Below are 18,849 nucleotides of genomic sequence, written 5' to 3'. Positions count from 1 at the left end.
GAGAGCACAAGGGATTGAAATGTAATTGAAACACATTTTGCGCATGTATAAAATGTCTTACTGAAATCGGTTACGCTAAAAGAAACTCTAAAAAGGGCATATTGGCCTGGTTGTTTTGTTTTGTTTTGGGTTTTTTTTTTTTTTTTTTTTTTTTTTTTTTTTTTTTTTTTTTTGGTTTTTCGAGACAGGGTTTCTCTGTGTAGCCTTGGCCATCCTGGACTCACAACGATCCACCTGACTCTGCCTCCCGAGTGCTGGGATTAAAGGCATGCACCACCACGCCCGGCTCATTGGCCTGGTTTTGTATAAACACTATGACATGTTTCTTAAAAGGAGGAGGCAGGCAACTTGACACATAGGTGGGTGATTGAGCTTTGCCAAGCGAGACTAACTCTCCAGGGCAGGGATCAGAAGAGGAGCAGGAGGTTGAGAGAAAAGAGCTGAACAGACACAGAGAAAACCAGGAGAGAGACGGCAGAGTGGCAGACCCCTGTGACTTTCTAGCTTCAAACTGCTGCCTCTGTATAAATGAACTGTCCCATTTGGGCAGGCTGGTTTTTTGTTTTGTTTTGTTTTTATTTTGGTTTCTCTGTATAGCCTTGGCTGTCCTGGACTCACCTTGTAGACCAGACTGGCCTCGAACTCACAGACATCCACGTGTCTCTGTCTCCCAAGTGCTGGGATTAAAGGCCTGCGCCACTACTGCCCGGCCAAGCCGGCTCTTTCAGTTCCAGTCTTGCTGGACGCTCCTTACCTACCGCATGCTATGTGATCTGGACTTTGGATGAGTAGGACCCACTTAACCTACACACTATCACCCGTGCTCTGTGCAATGTGAAATTGACCTGTGAACAGGATCTGTCTGTACATAATTGCAATTTCCCTATTGGGGCTCAACTTTCTACATTTTCCCTCCTCTGAGTAAAATACCTAACATATAGCTCACCACTCATTGCTTACTTGTCTCTGCTTCTCTGCCCACCCCCCCCCCCCCCCCAGTCTGTCTGTCTGTTGTCTGTCTGTCTCTCAGCTACACTGTTTCATTTCTTAGCTGGCTTTGCCTCTTCTTTCTCTGTCTCCCAGCTCAATGATGTCTGGCACAAAGTGAACTTCAGTTCCTTTTCTCCTGGGCGTATGCAAACTCTCTCAACCCTTTTCATTTCGCCCAGCTTTTAACTATCATCCGCACGCTGACTCCTAACACTAAGTCTCCATACTTCCAATCCTTGCATCTTTTTCTGATACAGTTTCCACAGACATCACCAATATACTATGTCTGAAACATCACAGTCACACAGCCTTCGTTAAAATACAGCACTCAGTATTTGCAGATTCATACAATTCGCACTAACTGCTTCTGCCTGAGTCATCTGTGATGTGAGTGGCCATGCTTGGAGAGAACCTCATGAAGGGAGGGGGAAGGAAACAGAACGAAACAAAATACTACAGGTGTGAGGCAGGGATGAGGCCAGGGAGAGGCAGCCTAGGAGTTCACAGACAGTGTGCAAAACTAAAGGTGATTTCAGAGGTCACTTCTGACAAGGAAGCCGTGTGTTTGATTTTGCTTTGAAAAATAGACACTGGTAAGAGCGACAGGATAGTGATTGAGATGTAAATGTGTGAATAAACTATAATAAATAAAATATATTTAATAAGAAAAGAAAAGCAGGCCCTGGCAATGCAGCTGTGGGTTTGAGCACTTGCTCAGCATGCAAATGCCTTAGGGCCTCAAAAGGAAAACAATGTCTCTCCTTTTTTCTTTTCTTTAATTCCTGCATACCAAGCTGGGTGTGCTGGAACACACCTTTAATCCCAGCACTGGAAGGCAGAGGCAGGTGGATCACTGAGTTCAAAGCCAGCCTGGTCTACAAAGTGAGTTCTGGGAAAGCCAGGGCTACACAGGGAAAGCCTGTCTCAGAAAAACAAAAACAAAACTCCGCATATCAAACCTGTATCATCAGTGTAAAATTCGTAATCATTAATCTGTCATTGTACAAAACTGATGGAGCGCAATGGAGTTAGAAGCAAAGGGAAGTAGTGACATCTCAACGAGTTCTGTGGGAGACAGTGATCCAACTGTAGAAATGGGGGAGCTGACAGGAGAAGGAAGCAAAAACACAAAACTGAGGAGCAGCTGAGTATATTAAAGAAGGGGCAGGATACTGAAAACTAGAGCTCAGCTTTTAATGTCGGATATATGAGCTTACTGCATACATAAGAGACACTGATTTGTTACAAAGGGATTTTTAATAATGGCTTCCACTTGGTATGTATTTTCTTGAAGCTATTGCTAGGATGTTTGAGAAGAAACAGTCACTGAGCAGTTAAAGCTCAGGCCTTCACTCTCTCCTACCTGAAAAACACCACGTACACAGCGATAAAAGGACCCACAGAGTGAGGGACTGCAAGGGTGCACGGCAAGGGAGAAGGCCACACAACACAAATATGCCTGGGCAAGACCCCCTTCTCACAGAGAGGAAGCTTCTGGAAGGCGGGAAGCCTGAAGAAAGACTTGGGTGAGAAGTGAGAATCGCACACACAGGCATGAGAAACAGTAGAGGACGGAATCCATGCTTCCCTGAGAAAGACCAGAACCTCGCCACTGAAGGTCATAGCACAGCATTTAGGGATGCGAAGCCTGGCAGCCTGAGATATGAAAGCAGCAGCAATGGTGCGGCTGTGTGGGGAGCAAGGGAAGGAAGTGTTGGAGCAGGTTTGCAAATCCTACTGGTCTCCACCGTTCTGGGAAATCAGATCAGCCTGGAAATTGTCAGTATTTTCATCTGATCATTGGAGGAAATGCATATTAACTTACAGCTTCATCATCAGAAAACGCTCCTATCATCAGCGATGAAACTTTTATTTAAATAAAAATAACATGGAGTGAGTTACTGCCTACAGGTTAGCTTCATTCTCATCAACTCACTCTTTTCCTAGATGCTATGCGCATTTGCGAGGTGCAGCAGGAGCACCCTGTGGCTGTGCCTTTATGAAGAAAGAGGCTAAAAGCTGGGATTAGAATGCACAGTAATGACTGGGCGTACTTACTCTTTGGTGTATTATGAATTTATCAGTCTTACCTAATGGATCTCGTTTACTGAGGGTTCGAGGAAAAAGCATGACATCTCATCTGTGTTTACAAAGCAATGAAAATTCTCTTAACAAAAATTTCCTCTTTGACTTATTTTGAAAGCCTCTAGGTGTACTGGTTTTCCTTAGATGGCCTCACTTCTCTGCTCACTTTTGTGAAGAAGAGGGGTCCTCCTATAATTAGTCTCCCACATGTTTTATGTATCATTTATGAAAATGTAGGAAAAAACATATTGGAAATTGAGCAACTTTGTATGTAAGGCTGTTTGTTCTGTTCTATAAATCTGACTTTTTGTAAGCTACAAAAAGAATAGACTACAAGAAAAGACCCTGGAGTTACCTTCTTATCAACATCTCTAGCCTGCTCAATAAGGTAATTTTGCAATTGAAAGCTTATTTCCAGAGGGCCACATTTCTAACAATGTGTAATAAGCAACCAGCCTAGAAAGAGGTATGTTTTATGAGCTTTGCAGTAGAGACCCACATTGGTTTAACGTAATTTCGTAATAATCGTGTAAGGTAATGTGTACTGACAGCTTTCCTAGTAGCTCACAGGTCCTCAGAGCCCTTGTCTGCAGTCACGTGGCCCTCACGGGTTGACCTGAATAGACTTCAGCCTGTGCTGTGCTCCACTAGCCTCCACTTCACATAGAGTTTGCCTAGGTGGGTTTTGGCAGGACATCTCCCTGCCTCAGCCATCTGGATCTGGGGATGGGTAATAGTCCTACTGCTATCAGACCCACAGTGCTACACGGGATGCGCTGGTGCCACAGCTATGCCTGTGCAATCACCTAACTGTGGGTAATAAAAGAACCAATGTTCTTTGCGAGCCATCTGCTTGCTGCTGAGGTGCGGACTGATGCAGGTACAGTGTTCTCACTGTGCTGACGGAGCTCTTTCTAATTTGGTTGAGCTGGGACTCAAAGTACCTGACAAAACCAGGAGTTCTAGGTGTCTGCCGTACTCATTGCTGCAAAACCTATAGCCGGTAAATAAGTGCTGTGAGAAAAATAATAGTTTCCGTAGAATCTGTCACTGTTAACAACCTGTCCACACATTCAAGGATCAAACATGAAACACACAGGGTTCTGTGGACCTAAGACAGATAGTAGCAATTTTGATGTCATCACTCTGACATACAAAATATGCCACTTCGACTTATAAAATAACCCAGATCACCTCTTCACCTTGTTTTTAGAAACCCCATAAACTATAAAACCAATAACAGTTCCTTTTGGAAGTCCTTTCTGTGCCAGGGTCAGAGAAGAGGTGTGGCCAGGCAGGGAAAGTGGGGCTGCAGAGGCAAAAGTGGAGTGAAAACTCAGGTTGGCTTTTTGCACCCATTGACTTGGAATAAAAACAATGCTTTTCTACTGGTGTGCCAACACATGCACAGGGTGACACGCACTGTCTTGCCAGCCTACATTATATGCAGTGCAGATCAGTTTTTATAAAGACTTTTCATTGCTGCCTTCTCTGTCCCCAGTCCTAAAATCTCTCATCACTAATGTATACATAGATGCTCAGAGTGGTGCCTTTCTTCAGTTCTTCCAAACTAACAGCATGTGACCATTAATTTCATCAATAAGCTTATTGAAATGTAATAATCATTAGAGCCCTGAGAAGTTCAGCAGCAACTTGTTTGTTACATTTGGTGCTAAAGTGAGCAAATGACACTTGCAGTCACTGTTTCGTTTGTAGAAAAGACAGCAATGTACAAATCTAAGAATTTAGACTTACACAAAAAAGAATCGTGTACAGACATGGTCTGTATTCGGGACAACCCATATCTCTCCATGTTTGTGCAGGTCAGGTGACGTGATCACTGCAAGTAGAAGACAAAATTAAAGAGCCATTTAATTCTAAAAGAACAGAAATCCATTTTAAGTAACTACTGCCCTTCTCTCTGAAATCTAAAGGCAAAAACATCTGTCCAAATGAACATATAATGAATGCCTAGCCATATCAGCTGTCAACAAACATAAATAAAATCAACAAAAAGTCAGCTCACAATTAAGGAAGTCATTTGATTATTATTGGAAACAAACAGGTCCTGACAATACAGACAGCAAAAAACTGTCATGCGTAACAGGTGCTGAAAACTTGAGACAGACACCAATGGCATTCAAAGTCCTGACACAAAAAGAAAAGGTGACTTTTAAGTCAGTCAGACTCTAGAGCAAGCACAAGGAAAAGAATACGATCTTGCGAATTACCTTTCACTCTTTCTGCACTGAGCTCAGAACGGAACACCGTCACTGGCAGAACCGGAAGTCCTACTGTCTTATCCTCTCACTGCTTGGCACACTCAACGTTTTCATTATCCTACACAGCCAAGCACCAACTTAAAGGGGAGGCAGCACAGGCACAAACAGGAGTTACGCTATCTCAAAGTTGAATTATACTGGTAACACCTGCCAGGAATAACACGACGCTGTCTGAAGCCATGCCAGTTCTGGACTTTGGTTTTAAACCCTGTGATCTCAGCTGCACACATTCCCCACAACGCTGAGATGCTCTAAGGGAGCAATACTTCACTACTCTGTTGTGAGCCCTCTGTAAACACACTGGAGTTCAGAAACACAGAGCTGGGATGCAAGGCCCAGCACTCACCTTCACATAAGGCAATGCATTTCAAGTTACGGCTTTGCAGGAACTGGGACTGCTGTCCTTTTTTCTGAGACTAGATCATAAAACAGTTTAAAGATTACAGTAAAAATGGAATACTCTAGTCAGCATCAAGAACAAATGTCTGTCGTTAGCAAATGAGAACCACTAGAGTGGTTGTAGGGAGGTTGTCTGTCAACATCTGTACACCCTTTTAACATCCAGCTGTTTTGTGACATCATTTAAAGTACGTATGTAATCATTAGCAAATTCTTCATAATGCCAGTGAACATGTTAAAACAGAGTTCAGTAGTCTCAGAACACACAACCAGAATTCAATGTTAGTTTCACCAGGGAGCCTGTGAAGTTTCTATCAAGGCAAATAGAATGAAATTTCCGTGATCTTTCAAACATTAAATTCAACCACTCCAGAATACACAACCAGCAAAACCAACCTACACATTTACAGCAACATTTACTCAGCCACAGAGGCGTAGAACCTGGTTTTACATTCAGGTATTGGATAAGCTAAGTTCCTTATTCATTGGGTGGGTTTTAGTTTACTCAGGAATATGCTTATTTTCTCTACAAGAGCATGAGATTGGCCCTCACTCTTCCTTGTATGGAATATTCTTTCTCTTAAGAGTGACGTGGCTCATGCCATCTCGAGGCTATGCTCCTAGGTCACCTTCCCAATTTAGCATTCACTCTAGTATTAACTTCTACACTATAATGTGACACATTTTTTTCTGTGAAGTATTTTTCTCTGTCATTTACTGGTCCATTGGCTTAAGCATGCTGATAGCTCGTTTATATAGCCCTAGTAGGATATAACAATGTTAAATAGGACAGAGGTACAGAGATACTAATCCGGTTTTATTCCCTCAAGTCTAGACTCTCCTACTATACTGGGACATCATGGTGGGTAGGGGGGTGTGTGTGTGTGTGTGTGTGTGTGTGTGTGTGTGTGTGTGTGTGTGTGTGTGTGTGTGTGTGTGCGTGCGTGCGTGCGTGCGTGCGTGCGTGCGTGCGCGCTCACATACTCATGAATGTACACTGATTTTTTTTTTTACCCACAAGCAATGCAGATTTGCATGAAGAGTGAGTCTTATTCCTTTACAAGTAGTGACCACTTAAAGTAATTTTTTAGTCTTAATAATCCTCAGTATTTATCAACATCCTGATGTCTAATGACGCTGCCGTTCTGCTAATCATACTCAGCCTTGTGAGTAGCCACAGCACCTGTGATGCACTGTTGTTTTTACTACTTGAAGCTGGCTCGTCCTTGGTTGACACCTTCTGCTTCTTGTTCATCCCTGGAAAACATCAGCACAATAGTCACTCAGAGGCACAGCTGATTGAAGTAAATGAAATTACAATCCATCTATGTCAAAAAGCTGTACTGTAGGCAGAAGTCTAATCACGCCAAGCCACAGGCCATCATCAGGGGCTCAGGAGGCAACAGCTGTTTGTGCCCCAGACCCTGGAGTTGATGGCGCACAGGTCTGGGGAATCCCAGCATAGTTAGGTGCTAAGAATCTCTGTTTGTTCTTGGGGTTGAAAACGGGGATAGAAAGTTTTTTTGTATATAATTAGAATATTCATAAAGGTTGACTTTAAAATGTCTAGTGATTTAGAACTCATGTTCTAGAATAGTGTTCTAGATTTCATGCTGAGTACAGGGACAAGATACAGAGCGGGAACCCCAGACAGGAGCAAACAGACATTTCACCCCAGTGTTGTAAGCTACTAATAAACACTCACTTCTGAGTGGAAATTTCAATTTTTCCAACTCAAAGAACTACTGTGCTCTTGCCTAGGCTCGGTCGTAAGTCTTAGCTCTCGCTCTATTGAAGCCATGACATGATGTCCTGTCATGAAATATCTTAGAAAAGCAGAACCAACATATATTTAATTAAGGAATATGCAGAACTAAACCCGTGAGAATGTTCAACAAACTACCACACCAGAGACCGAGAAATTCTTGAGTTTAAATAAACGTCTTGAGGGTAGGGGCAAAGCTGCTTACAAATTTGCAAAGTGTGTTTGTCTAACCTTTTCCAAGCCAGGCATTCCTGAAAAGTTGCACAGGAAGGTGGCAACGGGCCTGACATACAACACAGGGAACAGCAGAGTCCTGTGTGCAGGGATGTGCCCCGTCCAGGCTCTGTTTTCACACCCCAAAACCAACCACAACCTCATCTCTGTGGATATTTTCACACCCTGCCTACTATGAACAGAGCCCAGGGCCCCTCTCATGAACCTACATCCCAAGTCCTTGATTCCTACCTGTAGAAATATGTCAGGAACCCCTCCGATTCTGATACATGCTATAGACTCCCTTCTAGACAAATGCACACAAATAGACGAAATTTCACATCCACTCAGTCTGTACCCAACCCTCCTCCCAAATCCTTCCATGAACACATTTCAGGTATCTATGCAGAATGAGCATTAGAGGTACAAATCACAGCATTTGGTTGTTTTGTTGTCCTTTTTATTATCTGTGGTGGTGATATATTGTTTATATAAACAATACTTTCCTCTGTACTGTTTTAAGTCTTATTTAGTTATTTTCCATTGCCTATATCAATACTATTTTGTCCTTCTGATATTTATCCTTTGTGTGTGTGTGTGTGTGTGTGTGTGTGTGTGTGTGTGTGTGTGTATTCTGTTACAATGGAACCTGTCATTCCTCCATCAACAGTATCAGTGGCGATAGTGAAAGGCTTGTAATAGCTTCGACTATGTGTTTATAAAGGTGCTGACCTCACGTGACTTGAGAAACAAGTTCAGAAAATCTCCCACAAAAGCTGCCTGATGCTCTTAGCACTCTGGAAAAATTTAGGTTCCATGTTCTTGGGTTCACCAAATTGGATCAGCCACATCTAGGGACTTGGGTGTCAGGTCCAACTCCTCCCCACCCACCAGGTGGAGTCAGGCTACCTAAGGCCAATGAGAACAACCTATCCGCCAGCTGAGTGTTACAAAGTAAGTGCTTTGATAAACTGAAGAATCACATAACAATCACTAGATTCCTGATCCAACGACTCTATAGATATAAAAAAGGGGGTGTTTCCCCTTATACTTAAGTCAATTTGCCACACAACAGTGGTTATGTGGTAGCATCTGTATTTACTCTACCTAACTAAAAATTGTCTTTATATATTTTTATTTCCCTTTTTTTTGCTACCTTGAAATCCTCTAAAATTTTATATTTTCTTTCCATCAGCATTTTATTGTCTTTTCTATTACTGACATTTCTAAGTAAAATCTATTTTTAAGTATTTCAATTTTAATCACTAAATTTCAACCACCAAAGAACAATTTCTTATGGTTGATGTTGCAAAAATCTTGATTAATGAATAGACAGATGGGCCAGCTTTAATGATCTCCTAGTTAACTGCCCTCTCTAGATATCATTTCCTCCAATGTGAAAATATTAAGATTCATTTTTTTATTTAATTAATTTATCCAGATTACATCTCAATTGTTATCCCACCCCTTGTATCTTCCCGTTCCTCCCTACTCCCTTCCCCTATGTCTGTAGCATTCTGGAACCATGTCTCTAACATTCTGTGCTATCCTGCAATGTGATCATGTAACACACACACACACACACACACACACACACACACACACACGTTGTGGAAGTAAAGGAAAAATCCAATACTGGGCTTTTAGGGCAAGAGAGAATTTGTTATTTGCTTTTTTAAAAAAAAAAATTCTGTGTAATTTGCATCTGTAAAAAGTGTTTAATTTCGTTACAGCCAAATTTTTAAAATGCAAAGACTCACTAACCATAAATTCTACTACACAAGAAATTGTTCAATGCCAATAAGCAGGAGATCATTCCCCCCATATTTTAAATTTTCCAGGCTCTTTTACAGCACATGCTTTCACTTTACCCCCATCATCCCTATTCTCATTAAAATATTAGCAAGAATCTTTCTTTGGACTTTATGACTAGTGGTAAGTGAGTTTCATGAAGTTGTATCTCATCTGTTTCAGCCATGAAAGCGTAATGCTGAAATTAGAAGTGAAAAGCAGCATTACCTGAGTAACCAAACGATATGCTTGACATTGGACTGAGATAGATCCCACTTCCGTACATCGCACCGTGCAGCTGTAACATGAGACATGGGAGAGAGACAGATACCAATCGAGGCTTTGAATTCGTATCATACAAAAGAGAGCAATAGGCTTCGTATGGGAACATTAAGTCTTAATAAAATGGCCACTGATGCTGGGTCTAATGTGAGAACAGCACTACTAGACTGTTTGGAGTGAGTTGATAAAGAAAAAAAGCATGAGAGAGGGAAAAGCCCCAGTAATAGAGTCACTAGACATAAAGAACTACATGCTTCTTTTAATGAATCTAAAATTCTAACAACGAGACTTGCTGAAGAGCCTGGCAAGGCCCTTTATGAAGACTCCCAACCACGGAATGAATGACACATCAGCACAGGCTCGTTACGTACCGTCCTCCCACTGCTCCACTGTGCTTCGTCAGTTAAAAGCAGTTACATTATTTGAAACGCTTCACGTGGTGTAAGGGAACTACTCAGGACAGTTAAAGGTCTTTTTTCTCATTTCTATACGCCAGGGGCCTCACGTGCTTGTGTAAGAGCTGGTCCTAAGTCAATGGGTTTATGCTTGTGGACATGCACAGTTAATTCTGTCTCGCCAGTTGTTACTGTTCGATGACAACTGGCTCAGGCAACTGGGCTGATTCTTTCCTCACGTCTTTGTGCTGAGTAAGGAGCAATTTGTAGGGATAGGAGTTGAAGAGGAATAAGGAAATCTGAGACTGTGGCAGAGCTCAGGACTGCAAGCACAATATAGTGTTAATGCCAAGCACTGTGCCCCAGGCCAAAATCCAGACACATCGCACCTGTGGTAACCCATGTCTCCTTTGCTTATGCCACAATAAGGCGTAGTATGGAAGAAATGTACTTTAGAATAATGGACTGACTATCTGTATGGTCTTACTTTATGCACAGTCATATTTTAGTTCTTACTTTCAAAGTGCAACTTACACTTTTTCTCCTAGGGAACCCATCATTGTCAAGCATAGATAGGTTTTGGTTCAGGCACTTTTATGAAAATATCCTTACATTTATTAGAAATTCCATGTAATATTTTAGGTAAGTGCTTTAAAGTTCACCTCACCCCATCAAGAATAAATGGGTTCTTACTAGAACATGCAAAAAATGTTACCTGCAGACGCGTGTTGGAGGCAACAACCAGACCGTTCCTCAGGATAGAGTGCCAGTTTTCAATGTGAGAGCCGCTGAAGCACAGGACCAGGGAGGGAGACAGCAAAGCCACAAAGTCAGTCAGTGAGCTTCACAACCGGTCGCAACTTCAGAAGTCATCTGAAAGTTCTGAGTTTCCGAGTTAAACACTCGTGCAGCTGATTGACTGAGGTCAGTGCCAACCTCTGAGACAGTGCTTCCTTCCCACACACTTCTGGAAGACTCGGTGGAGCGCCCCCCACCCACCCTCCCTCACAGCCAGGCTTACTGAAATGCGAAGGTACTCCCAAAGAGCTTCTTAGCAGCTCTGAAGTTGGACTCTTTGGCTGGTGGACTGCTAAGGAGGAGGAACTGGTGTGGCGTGTGCATGAACTTCAATTGCTGTCAGTCAAAGTCAAAACAAACGAGAGCATGTCACAACTCTGCCAGCTCGGGGATTACCCAAGTTAACTAACTTCAGAACAGAGGGCTTTTACACCAATAGCCTTTTCAGACTAGCTCAATGTATTTTTCAGAACCCCACCTAAGTTACACGCCTTGTGGAATTACTCATAAAAAGTAAGTTCTTTAGGCTGGTGAGGAAGAGGCGCCAGACAAGCCCAAGACATTTATGTTGCGAGTCCACTGGGCTCTCGCAATTACATTTCTTTTAAAGGCTTTTATTATAGAATTCATAGGCGTGTACCAGCAGCTCCACTGAGACAATACTCTGGAGTTTGGTAGGTAGAAGATGAATGCCCATATTTAAAATGAAAATCACCTTTCTGGTTTGATTGCATGTTTTTGTTCTTTACCTATGGAAGGAGATCAGGTGACCTGCTTGGCATGATTACTTAATCACTGCCTTCTCACCTTGGTGACTTACATGGGAAGAGAGCAACAGTCTCCCACGTGGAGATTTGAAAATAGGAAAATGAGACTTTTTAAATGCTGCTCTTGGGTGGCGATTAGTGGTACGATCGGGGCCCACTAGCATCTCAAAAACATTCCTTAAACACTGATTGGGCTGATAAACAAGGTATTTGAAGCTACCTTTTCAAATATGGAAAGGCAGAACTGTGAAGGCGAGCCTTCTTCCAATCTCTCCCTAGAAACCACTTTTCAAACCCTTGTAGGAAGACTGCATTCTCTTATACTGACGCTTTGTATTTATTTTTAAAGGGCAAGGTGCAGGCTAGATATGGGTTTGATGTCTCAAAAAGGTCTGCAGCTAGTGCACAAACTGAAAGTAAAAAAATCAAGCTGGGTCACGTCCACCTTTGGACGGGCTACCTGACAGCCACGGAGGACAGTCCCCTTAACTAACACATTCTCCCATTCCTGGGTGCATGTGTTAAAAACAGAACTTACCCTGTTGACTGGCAGTTTCACAATGTGTGACCTATTACTTGAGATGACCCTGCAATTGAAACGATCAGTCAGTCATAGCTACACGGCAGATGTACCGACTGGTTTATATGCTGGTCAGCAAATGACTCAACTGTAGTCTTGCTGTGCCACAGACAAAATTCAATAGTGCCTTTCAGTCGCTTGTATAAGTTTGGCTTCGTTACTAATACCATTTAAGGAGCTTACATAACAAAAAAAGACACTTTCATCTGAGAAAACTCCCTGGGAAAGCAGTTCCATAAATCTTGGGGAGACATAATTTTTTCCTAAGTACAACTGCAAACATTAGCTACTGAACATTTTTAGCTATTCGGTACTTTCAAAGAGCGATAGTCTATGAATGAGAAGTTGATTCATGCACCTGATTGCTCTGCTTCCTACATCTCCTAAATGAAGGATGGCTTTCTGTAAAGATTCTGTTTTTGAAACAGGTTAAGGGCATCTTTGAGTTGACAGCGGCTTATCCACAAAAGTCAACATACTCAGGCACTGAGGTTGACCGTTTTAACCTAGGTACTTGAAACAGGGAATGATTCATATTCTATTGTGTATAAAATAAAAGAGACTTTGTTTAAATTCTTCTCCCTGAAAGAATTGCAGAAATGAACTGGAGAAAAAGATAAATTAGTGAAAATTAATGATTCCTACTATATATGTGTAATCGGTAGATGAAGGAGGAGAAACCCTCCTGATTGAGGACAGGATGCCTGGCCTGAGTGGAGACCTAGCACCACGGAGACCTGGTCCCTCACTGGCCTAACGACTGCCCTTAGGTAGTCAGGCTAAGGACATGTCACAGAGATAGCAGTAACCAGGGCTTTAATGAGATGCTGAGCACTTCCTTTGCAGTAGCTTCTTTGGGCCCCAGGGCAGAAAGATAAAAATCATTATATTCTTTTACTTTTCTTATCCAGAGAAGCGTGACTTCCTTCTTTCTCTTTTTCTAGGCATGATTCCTTTATCACCTGGGCTTTCTGTGTGTCTGAGTCTTCTTCTCTCTTCCTCTAGAGCCCCCTGCAGGCCTTGTGGCTGCTTGTCCACCATGTGCCTGACATCGGGGTCAAAGGGTGTGGTCTTCTTTCTTTCTACCCTCCACTGGCCCCAGGTAGCTGCTGACATTTTAAACTTTGCTTCTCTTGTCCTGTTTGTCCTGTTTGTTTTTGTTTTGTTTTGCTTCCCCAAGCTTCTGTTGGAGGCCCTTCTTAAATTATTTTATTAATGAATTTAAGGACCCTAAGACAAGAGTCGCCCCCCAGACCTGAGGAGTAGGGGGATAGGGGATGAGGGAGAAAGGGGCTACAGCTGGGATATAAAGTAAATTTTAAAAAAAAGAAGCCTAAGAGAAGGACCCCGATTTCCCCTGCGTCGTCTGGTGGCCAAGGTGGTACTCCAAATTTCTAGTTGTTTATTTTTTACTTTAACCTTGATTTATGATGAGAAAATGTGAGACTTAAAAAAAGAGTGTACTTTTCTTCATCTGTCAGGATTTTAATAACAGGTCCTAAAAAATGAGACAAAATTCTTTATCTAAAGTTTCTCCAAGTGTTTATACAGTTTTGCTAAGCAAAGGAAGGAAACTGGGCTCTTTCCTTTGACGACATTTTTTTAAGACTTCCACTGTTTGTTATTGCCGGTACTTATCTAGACTGATCTCTTGTTGCCTTGGTATTTGTGATACCCTAGGACAACTGTGGCAAGTCTATTCAAGTGGTTTTAAAGGTCCATGTATGCAAAACCCTTCTACACTCTAATTATCTGGGCTTTTTAGGCGTCAGAGCAAGGTGTCTTCTACAGGCCACCTCTCTTCTCTGCTGTAGAACACAGGCTGGACTGGATGCTGTGTCATCCCCTCACCAGGATCACTCATAAACAGTACCTGTTCTGCACTGGTCAAGCAAAGAGTCGGGCAAATTTTACCATCTTTGTTAAGGGTGCAAAATACACAAGGACTATTTTGAGATTTTTCAATGAAAAGGACTGACGTGGATTAAGTTTTATCACCAAGTTCTCACAGAACTATAAAATTAAATGAACCAAAATGCTTCCAACACATAACCAAATTAAGCATATCCTACAAGACTGTAGACTAACTGCTGTCAAATACACCGCATTGTATGCTTCTACTCTTACACACGACAGCATCTTCCTCCGGTTGTGATAGACAGGTTTTAATTAAGGTGAGAGTCATTAAGGATTCCCGGGTAGAGAAAAAAAAACACCAGGTATCACAGGCTCATAAACTGTAGCTTTGAAGAACTTACAAAACAGCCCCTGACTCTTAAAAAAAAATATATATATATATATATATATATATATATATATATATATAGAAAACGCTCATGATTTTTATTAGGAGGAAAACTACAATTTTATACCATTGCAGAAGTGGATGAGCAAGGGGGTCCTGTTTATCCATCTGCTTCTTGATTTCCAGATAGGGTGCCTGAAAGATAAAATTGCATTCCTTTATTTTTCTTTAAAATTCACTCCCCCTGCCCCCGACAAAAAGAAAATCCGATTAAGTGATACGTCTAGTCTAGCTACAATAAAAACTATCTAGACTTGGCATAGGAATAGCAAATTATCCTCTTCGCTTAAGGGGAAAGAGATGTACTTTAGGCAGCACATAAAAAGACTTGCCTGCCAGCTGTAGGAAACGTGACCAATAGGGGAGCCCAGGAGAGCCCAAAAACAATATAGGCTAATTACTGTTGCCCTCGATCACTTCTCAGAAGTTGAAGGTTACTGAAGAAGACACCATGCACTTCAGACAAAGGACTCAGAAGACTAGCGCTGGCTCTGACCTGAAAGCCTTCCCTCTGAGGACTATCTTTCATTGTACCAAAAGGTGTTATTAAACTTCCAACAGGCTTGGGGTGGGTCATAGAAGAGATTGGAGGGAGGAGAAGGAAGGGGGTACATAATGTAATTATGTTTAAATTAAAAATAACATAAGAAAAATTAAAAAAGAAAAAAAAATAACATAAGATGAAAAACAAATACTTGACCCAGTTTTATTCTGGATTCTACCTTCACTGGATTGCTGGAGGTGACATTTCAACCCCCGAAACAAAACACACACACACACACACACACACTTTTCTGTGTATCTCTTGAGAGAATGCAAAGCTACCACACAGCATACATTGTGCCAACCAATTCTGCCATACTGTGTTCAGTGATTTTCCCCTTCTAGGCTCTCCCATTTCTACACCACCCTCCTTGTCCTGTCGTTCTGTCCCTGTGTTTTTCTCTTCTTCATAGCTCCTTCCATTCCCTTTGTAAGCCTCATCCCTCTTGGGGTTGAAGGAAAATGTTTGGAGGGTAAGTTCAGCCCATGCAGCTCAGCCCTCAGCAGAGCAGGCTGCAGGGTTTCTCTTTGATATTCAACACCCTGAATGTCAATATTAAAGAAAACTTATAGCCATGAGGCTTAAACTGAGCACAATTTACGTAAGCATTCTTCTCCAAAAGAAGAATTAAGTGGAACTTTCTGTCAAATTAAACATCTTATTATGGACCAAAGAGCAAGTTCTTTCTAACAGTCCGGAGCTAGCTTTAAAACACGGGCTAGTATAACACTGTGAAAAAGCTTAAAGCATTCGGTTCTGTAAGACCTGGCAGCATGCCCACGGAGCCACTCTGCATAAGAAAATGCAGTTACTCCTCCTAACTGGGTGGAGAAGACACACACGAAGGCTCCAAGCAACTAAGCAACCTGACAAGGTCATGGGCCATGTTGTGCTGAGGTGGTTATGCAACTCTGGCCTCTACTTCCCAGGCTGCCGCTTCAACAGCTCTATTGCCTGCAGTTAAAACAGCTTACACACAATCCACAGTATAGGAAGCAAATTTTGGCAGCTTCCAGGGTCAGAGTTTGTAGCCATGTTTAAACCCAGGAATGATGTATGGGTCTAGACTCTAGACTACAAGTACAGTACAAATACCCTATAACAAGCTTTTTATCTTGACTGAAGATATTTATCTTCACTTAAGACATTAAGCATTAGTTCTTCTTTCTTATCCTTGTGGAAAATGCACTTTACTCTTTCCTTTCCTCACACATATAAGTGTTGTTTGAAAAATAATCCAAGATCAGACGAGATGATACTGCAAACCATGAGCCCAGAACAGTCACTAGAAGAAATGGGAGACTAAAAGCTGCCCATACGTGTCTAACACAGACTTTTGAATGAATGAATGAATGAATGAGTGAATGAATGAGTGAATGAATGAGTGAATGAGTGAATGAATGAGCAATGAATGAATCCTGTTCAACATGAATAAATAACGACCAAAGGAATCAAGGACAAAAATTAGGACTGTGAAATGAACATCTGAGAATGTCTTCAGTAGAGGGGTGTAGATAACACAGAGGTTAGGGATAGAGTAGAGAGAAACTCTGTATCTGGGCAGGAGAACTCTCCTCTTCCATCCACAGAGAGCATGAACGACCCCAGGGTATACTCATCACACATTTGCAGGTGTCTAGCACCAGGCGAGCCTAGAAAGAACATGTGCAAGCTTTGCACAATATGAACTGTTCATTTTGGATTGTTAATTTCTATTTATGATGATGATTTTTAAACCCCTTTCTAACTTCTTGATGGTAAAAACTCCTCAGTATGTCAACAGTATTTTTCCAAGTACCAGGCTACAGCACAAGGCCGCGTTAAGTTTTCAGAGATCTTTGCTCAATACCCGTTTCCACTAGAACCTGCCTAAAGGACAAGAAATATAAGATCACATCCCTAGGGTGGCTGGCAGTTCCAAAGCGGGTATGGGTTTTGTGTTATGCCTACGACCTTTGCTGGCATTTTAAACTTCTGGTATTTTTTTTATGTGCACTAGCGACTGATGTGCATGTGTGTCTGTACAAGGAGGGAGTCAGATCCAACGGAGCTGGAGCTACAGAGAGCTGTGAGCGGCCATGCGGGTGGTGGGAACTGAAGCCGGATTCTCTCAAGGAGCAGTCAATGCCCTTAGCTGCTGAGCCATCTCTCCAGTCTCTGAAATTGTACTTTAAAGAATAATTCGAAGGACTAAAGAGATCACAAGCGTGCGCGTGCACACACACTCACACACACACGAGGAGAGAGAGAGAGAGAGAGAGAGAGAGAGAGAGAGAGAGAGAGAGAGAGAGAGAGAGAGAGAGAGAGAGAGAGAGAGAGAGAGAGAGAGAGAGAGAGAGAGAGAGAGAGTGTTTGTAGAACTATTGTGGTAGTATTCCCATCAATTGAACAGACAGACAAAGTAAGATCATAAATTCTGGGAATCCTTAGCTACACAGAAATTTCTAGGCTGGCTTGAGCTACTTGAGATGTTGTCTCAAACACACACACACACACACACACACAATCACACACACAGAAAAAAATTTTAAAAACACCCCAAAATGAAGAATACTTGTAGTCAGATGTAGTACACATCTCTACTGCCCCAAATTTGTCTATTTTAACACTCAAAATAGTGTCTGAAATTATTAGCATCAGTTAATACTGAAGGTAGTACTTATTAGATTTAAACAATGTTTTGAAAGATCCTGTTGAGTAACTTCAAGTATTCCAGAATTTTACTCACATTTAAGAACAAACTATTAAGGTTACAACTATGCATTTACTCTTTAAAAACCAGTGTTAGCAAACCAAGACACTGACAGAATTGAATTAAACCATCTCAGAACAACTTTATGATTTAACTGCGTCTTGTATGGGGCAAAAATGAACGTTCTGTAACAGGGTTCTTCTGAAGACGTTTTTAAAATAGCATTTTACTCGTGTAGACTGAACCATAGAAGAGTACGAGACCACATTCTTGCCTGTGTCATTTCTCTGATGGAAGTTATGCTGTCCAGAGCTTTCATTACTCGATCATAGTTCTTTTTCTATATGACAAACAAAACAGAACAAAACAAAAACAAAAAACACAAAAGCATTACTCACCTACAAGCCTTTGTAAGTTACATGTCACTAAAGGAAGGCATTGCTTCTGCACATGCACCTTCCATCAAAGCCAATGGGGAAGCAGTGATGGTACATGAAAGACTGGAAGAAGACGGGTCAAGGGCAGAGGTTTGATTATCTAGAGTCACAGGGAAGGAAAGCCGAGGCATTGTTTCTTATGTAAGGGCATAAAATCACGTTCGCCTAGCTGAGATAAAATCTTGAAATACAAAAAGATTTTGGGCTCCTGATTCTGGCTTTCACCATGCCACAGCAATAGGGAATAAGGTAAGCTTAGCATCCTTCCGGAATCAGACAGACTTCAAATCACCCAGCTGCCTTAATTTTAGACTGGAACATAGTTATCCAAAGTGTAAGATGACAGTATGTGCCCAAATGATCCCTCATTTCTATGCAGAAAGTAAAGAAAAAAGGAAAGGTCTTGAGGGTGCATCATACGGTCATTTCTGTAAAATGATTTTCAAGATGAACAATAATAAAAACTAAAACAATTTTGGCTCTCAATCAATTTGGAATTTGGTTGTTTCAGAAATATCCTGCCA

The 18,849-nt window shown here is 41.7% G+C and overlaps 1 protein-coding gene across 1 annotated transcript in view; it reads right to left on the bottom strand.

The window, feature by feature from the left end:
* Window positions 1-18,849, bottom strand: part of Parp8 (poly(ADP-ribose) polymerase family member 8) — a 154,971-nt gene that overhangs the window by 2,052 nt on the left and 134,070 nt on the right. The window contains exons 18-26 of the mRNA XM_051172595.1: window positions 18,163-18,228; window positions 14,720-14,787; window positions 12,306-12,354; window positions 11,224-11,336; window positions 10,918-10,990; window positions 9,754-9,823; window positions 6,940-7,013; window positions 5,704-5,773; window positions 4,831-4,915 (exon numbers count right to left, since the gene is read on the bottom strand). Of these exons, the coding sequence (XP_051028552.1) occupies window positions 4,831-4,915; window positions 5,704-5,773; window positions 6,940-7,013; window positions 9,754-9,823; window positions 10,918-10,990; window positions 11,224-11,336; window positions 12,306-12,354; window positions 14,720-14,787; window positions 18,163-18,228 (668 nt within the window). The remainder of the gene's footprint in view (window positions 1-4,830; window positions 4,916-5,703; window positions 5,774-6,939; window positions 7,014-9,753; window positions 9,824-10,917; window positions 10,991-11,223; window positions 11,337-12,305; window positions 12,355-14,719; window positions 14,788-18,162; window positions 18,229-18,849) is intronic.

Source organism: Acomys russatus, chromosome 30 (genome assembly GCF_903995435.1).
Source record: "Acomys russatus chromosome 30, mAcoRus1.1, whole genome shotgun sequence".
Lineage (NCBI taxonomy): Eukaryota > Metazoa > Chordata > Mammalia > Rodentia > Muridae > Acomys > Acomys russatus.
The sequence above is the reverse complement of the archived record's forward strand: the minus strand, read 5'-3'. Positions and strand labels throughout refer to the sequence as shown.